The 5809-nt window shown below is 65.2% G+C and overlaps 1 protein-coding gene across 1 annotated transcript in view; it reads left to right on the top strand.

The window, feature by feature from the left end:
* The window catches only part of ADAMTS2 (ADAM metallopeptidase with thrombospondin type 1 motif 2), a 207496-nt gene that overhangs the window by 75312 nt on the left and 126375 nt on the right, over positions 1-5809 (top strand). Inside the window, 1 exon segment of the mRNA XM_027771447.1 lies at positions 547-706. Within this exon segment, the coding sequence (XP_027627248.1) occupies positions 547-706 (160 nt within the window).

Here is a 5809-nt window from a genome sequence, read left to right on the forward strand (position 1 = left end):
GGAGAGTGGCGGGGGGTGGGGGGCAGGGGGGGGCAGTGGGAGCAGCAGGGGCAGCAAGGGACAATGAGGGCAGGGGGGTAGCAGGCGCAGTGGGGAGCAGCCGGGGCTGTGGAGGGCAGTGGGGGCAGGGGGTAGGGAGCAGCGGGGGGCTGCAGGGGACAGTGGGAGTGTGACTTCATCTTAGACTCTGGCTCCGGGGTGAGGGTGGCACTAGGCTGTGCTCACTGTATCTGGGTGTCCCCTGGGGCCGCACACAGGCCAGAGCCCGGTGGGACTTGCCCAGCTCTTCCGGACCATTGGGCGTTACAAGCACAGGAGCTTTTCTGAAAGGACAGAGCTAGGGCACGGGGCTGGGCCACCACCATCACCCCTACACACAGGGCTCAGCACCGTTGGGGCTCTGGCCCCTGGAAGTGGAGCCTCTGACCCCAGCTCTGCCCTCCAGCCATTCGAGCCAAGCAGGAGCTGGGTCCCGGTGGGAGGTGCTGCCCGGAGCCCTGCCCTCTGCCGTGCATGAAGTTTGAGTGTCTCTCTCTGTGCCCACAGGCTGGTCTGATCCGGATGGAGGAGGAGGAGTTCTTCATCGAGCCCGTGGAGCAGGGGCTGGCGGCTCAGGAGGCGGAGCAGGGCCGTGTGCACGTGGTGTACCGCAGGCCACCCACGCCCAAGACCCCTCCTCTGGGGGGCCCCCAGGCCCTGGACACAGGTGAGCAGACCCAGCTCCAGATGGGTTGGCTGACCACAGGGCATGCAGGGGTGCTGGGGCCGGGCCTCTGCTCTCAGTGCCTGTGGGTGACGATGGGTGGCAATGGTGACAAGCAGCCAGCCCCAGCATCCACGGCTTGCAGGTCTGACTTCCACGGAGAGAAGTCAGGGTGTGCAAGGCCCACCCTCTGCGCCCTCTGCAGCCTGACGTTGGCAGGGCTTGGAGAGCAGGGGAGGCCCAGGCTGGCCGGGAGCTCTGGCCCGGGTCTTGCATCTGTGTCTCTGTGCATGAGAGGGAGACATCTCCTGCCCCCAGACAGCCTTTCCTGCTGCCTCTGTCAGTCCTTGTGACGCTGTCGGCCCATGGAGGGAGGGCCTGAGTCCTTCCTTCAGGCCCCCCCCCCCCGGCATAGAGGGAGAGCCCCCAGAGCCCCAGGACGTACTCACAGCAGTGCAGCAGCTCTGCATGGACCTGGGTGGTTTGTTTCCAACTTAGGAACAAAAAGCACCCAGAGGGAGCTGCCGGGCGGGCACGGCGAGGCTGACTGCAGCCTCCTGGAGCCCAGCCTCCTGGCTTCCCCTGCCACCGTGTGGGAATGTGGCATGGCCGGGGTCAGGCTCGCAGTGTGTGGGTAGGTGATGCCACCTAGCCCCTGCCTCATGCGCACCAGGCGGGAGGCAGCGAGAGCTCAGTCTCTAGCCCTGGGCCTCTGGCTAGCAGAGCCTAGCACCTGGCACCAGGTGGGCACAAAGCAGGGGTTCTTGGGCCACGGGTGTTTGCAGCGAGCCCTTGGTACCGGGCCAGCTCCAGTGTGTGAGTGTGGAGCTTGGCCCTGGCTCAGCCACCTGGGGGCTCCGAGGCCCCAGGTTGACAGGTAACTTGGGTGCAGCTGGTGGGGCCACACTCTAATTTCAAGATACGGTGTCAGGTACTTTGGCAAAGAATCGTTCCATCAGGAAGCCTGGTGTTCTCCTGGGCCAAGCAGCTGTCCCCTCTGCCTGGCTGCTGGCAGCTGGGCTCTGGGCACTGCCTGCCTGGCTCTCCCCAGCCTCAGCCCGGACCTTGGCCTCAGCGTCTCCTGGTCTTTTCCTCCCTGGGCTTTCCTGTCGAGGAGGAATGGAGTAACCCTGGGGGTGCCCAGACCCAGCCTTCTCCTTGCTGGCCAGCTGCCCTCAGGCAGGTCCGGGCCTCTGCTCTCTCCGTCCAGTGGGGTTAGAGGTGCCAGCTCTCCCAGCACTCGGGCCTAGCCCCCATGCATGGGGCTTGTGTCTCGCTGGCAGACCCAGGCTGGGTGAGGCGGCGACCGCACAGTGGGGCTGTCCAGGTCCCATGGGGTGCTCGTTTTCCTGAACGCGGCAGCCCGCCCCATGGCCTGGCAGGCCTGGCTGTATTCTCTGGGCTTCTGCTGGTGTTTTGGCTTCTTCCGTAGAATCCCCCTTCTGCCAGCTCCAACCCACATACCTTTAAGGAGAGCTTGGAACTAGGATACGGGAAATGAACGTCAAACTGTGAATAAGCCCAGAAACGCTGGCCTTGGAAGAAGCTGAAGCCAGCTGCTCGGGTCAGGGCTGAGCTGGGCCAGAGGAGGTGAGCCCGCTCCCGGCCAGGCGCGGGCCTCAGTGCCCGGCTGCACTCCCAGGGTCTCCCAGGGAGCCTGGGTGTGGGTGTGGGCCTCTGGCTGCAGGTCCAGACCACAGGCCAGCCTGGGGCCAAGCGCCCTCTCCTTGACGTCCCCGTGCAGTGTCAGCATGACACCCCGTGGGCAACGTGAGTGCGCAGAGAGCTTGTCCCCACCCCCATGAGCTTGCCTTTCCTGTGTGGCCCTGGCTAAGGCCCACTCACTGGCCGGAGGGGCCCCAGACAGTTTTTGCTGGGGCTGGGCTGAGGGCCCATGGTGACCTCAGATGGCCCTGCTTCCCTCAGCTAGACCAGGAGTCGGATCTGGGGGACAAGTCAAAGCTGTGCCCCAGGGCTGGCATAGGAAGGGAACACCACCTCTGGGCACAGAACCCTGGGCTCCATGCGTGTGCACATGTGCATGTGTGTGTAAGCCCGAGTCCTTTCCTTCCAGGGGACCAGCTGGAGCCCCAGAAGTGCTGGGCGGAGGTCCTTCTGTAACCTGGCATTACAGGCGGCAGCTCCCCAGGAAAGGGAGGCACCCGTCTGGCCTCCCAGTCCCCAGGCCCCGTGTGTCCAGGGCGATGGGGCCTCCCTGAGGGCTCCATGGTGCTGGGGCCCACATGGCTCCTCCGGTGCCCAGAGGCAGTCGCCCCGTTTCCCTCAGAAACCTGAAGGCTACCTGTGTGATCCTGGCTCGAGGCCGTGGAGTCACAGCTATTGGGCTATAGCTTGCTGGGGATGGTGCAAGGTGTGACAGTCGGGGGGACACAGCTGCCCTGACCCTGGAGCGAGTCAGGATGGGAGGGGCAGAGGGAAAGCAGGCGGACCCTTCCCCCCTGCACTGGCCATGTTGGGGTCTATGGAAGCATCTTTGCCCGGGGTCCACCCGACGGGAGGCAACTCGGGGGCCAGGCTCTGGGGTGGCCTTTGGGAGAGGCGGCTGATTTGCCTCTGGGCGCGGCCTTTCCCATGAGTGACAAGTCCCTAGTCCCTATTCTCTGCTCCCCCCCGCCTCCCCCGGCAGGGAAGAGCCTGGCTGTCTCAGCTGTCACGGGCTGACTGGAAATCTCCAGGGCCAGCCCTGTGCCCATGCTGGGGGACGTGGCACTGTGTGGCATTGGCTCTCTGGTGAGGGTGCACACGTGTGCTGTGCGTGCCTAGGGAGGCTGACAGAGCCCAGGCCACTGGGTGCAGAAGGAGGAGCCCTGTCTGGGCTGGAACCTGCCCTGCCCTGGCCACCCGTTGAACCTGGCGTGTCACTCCCCTCAAACCACAGGCTGTGACATGCCAGCTGGGGGGTGTGGAGGGACTTTAACAACAGAAATGTATTCTTCCACAACTCTGGGGTCCAGCGTCCAGGTCAGTACAGCGGGGCCTCAGGCTGAGCTGGCCGGGCTGTGCCCACTCTGGGGCATCTAGGGCTCGCCCGATGACCAGGGTAATCTCCCCACCTCGAGACCTTTGGTCCGATGGCATCCCCAGAGTCCTTTGCTGCAATGCGAAGCACGGTTGCAGGGCCCGGGGATCCGGACCTGGCGTCCTTGGGGCCACCAGTCACTCAGCCGCCACTGAGGGGGCTGCCTCCCCTGAGAGGCTGGCAATGCCGTGTGGGCTCGCTCACTCCGTTCTCCGAGGACGGTGCTCAGGCGTGGTCCAGGCAGGCCCTTGCCCTCGTGCCTTCCACCAGACCCTCGTGGTGATGTGGGGAGCTCTCGGCCAGGCTTGTCTGATGCAGTCTCGGCTGCTGTGGGCCTGGAGAGGCTGGGCCATGCCGAGGAGGGCCGATCCCAAGACCCTGTGTGCAGGGAAGCCAGTTCTGCTGAGGGGGGGAGGGTCTGGCTGTCCCTGCCTTCACGGGCTGACCCTGGGTCTCAGAGGCCCTCACAGGTGGAAGGATCCCTGAGCCCAGATGCATGTGCTTTGCAGACAGTCCTGCCCTCGCAAGACGGGAGCTGCAAGCGCAGAGCCTGCAGGGCCCCAGGCCTGCCACCAGCACGAGCTTGACGACCAGAAGGTCGGCCCGGCCTCGCGTGGGTGCAGGGCAGGCGGGAGGCCCCGTGGGAGGGACAGCCCTCTCTGAGCTCCCCTGAGGGCAGCCAGTGGGAGTGGGATTGGGGCTGCTCACCCTCTGCCGGGACAGCCCTGCAGCCAGAGTCCCTCATGAGCTGCCCCTGGCGAAGGGGCTTCTGGTCTCTGAGACATCGCAGAGCAGCCGAGCACAGCGCTTTGCGCTGCCTGGGCTTCCTGAGCCCTCTTCTCAGGCCATGCTCCTGGGGTGCCCAGGGCAGGGGAGGGGCAGGTGGGCCCGCCTGGCATGGCCGCTAGCTGCGGCCCACATGCTGCCCTGCACATGCATGCCCCCCATCCCTGGGCTGAGGGAAGAGAAGCAGGCAGCACTGACCTTGAGCGCCTCCTTAGAGCAGCTGGTGCCAAGCCTCTGCCCGCTGCTGCCAGGCTGCGCGTCCTCCTTGACAGGCAGATGAGGCATGCCACCCTTGGAGCGGGTCTGCTCTGCTGCTGCCAAAGCGAGCCTCTTCAGAGAGGGGATGGGTGCTGGTGCCAGGGCCCCTCCACGTGGCTGAGCATGGCCCACAGTGTGCCCTCCCGTACGACCCTGCGTCCCCACAAGAAAGCCTCCTCCTCCCCACAGACCCACCCGGTACTTGGTCTGGAGCCACCCAGTGTCCCAGGCTGTCGAGTGGCTCCTGGCAAGTGTTCAGAGCCTTGCTGGGCGTGAGCTGACACCGGGAGCTCTGTGGGGGCTGCAGCCTCAAAGGACCCAGGCCTGGACAGTGTCCTGCAGCTGCCACACTCGTGGGGACTGGGAAGGACTGATGGTGGGTTCTGTGCTTTACAAGCCTGCTGCAAGTGTGGAGGAGGGTGGAGCCCAGCCAGGACAGGCCACAGTGGGAGGCCGAAGTGGGCAAGGTACTTACTGGCAGGCGGGTTCCCAGGCCTCAGGTGGCTCAGAGGGTATGCGGTATAAAGGAGAGGCCCAGGCAGGGCGGCCTGGCGGGAGGTGGGGAGCAGGGGCACATTGCAGAAGGCCGGTCGGAAGCCACCCTGCCTGCGGCCCTCGCCGTCTGTCTCCGCGTTCCGCGGTGGCTACAGCGAGTCGGCACAAAGTCAGAGGCTTGGAACAGCACAGGCTTGCCCTGCGGTCCTGGGGCAGAAGTCCGAAGCAGGCCTTCAGGGCCTTCCTGTCAGCAGGCTGGTGTCCCCCAGAGCTCCAGGGGCGACTCCATCCCTGGCTTTGGGCTTGCACAGGCTGCAGGCCTCTCTGGACTCATGGCCATGTTGCATGAGCCCCTACCTCTGGGGTGCATGGTCTCTCTGGCCCAGGTGCCTTCCCACGCCCACACCCGTACCTGCTTAAACAAACTCACGACTGCACTTAGTGGCCGCTGGGGCCTGGGGTCATCTCCTCATTTTGAGGTCCTTAGTCACATCTATGTTTTGCCATAAGGTACCCAGGGTCAGGGG

This window comes from Tupaia chinensis, unplaced genomic scaffold (genome assembly GCF_000334495.1).
Source record: "Tupaia chinensis unplaced genomic scaffold, TupChi_1.0 Scaffold000214_1, whole genome shotgun sequence".
Lineage (NCBI taxonomy): Eukaryota > Metazoa > Chordata > Mammalia > Scandentia > Tupaiidae > Tupaia > Tupaia belangeri.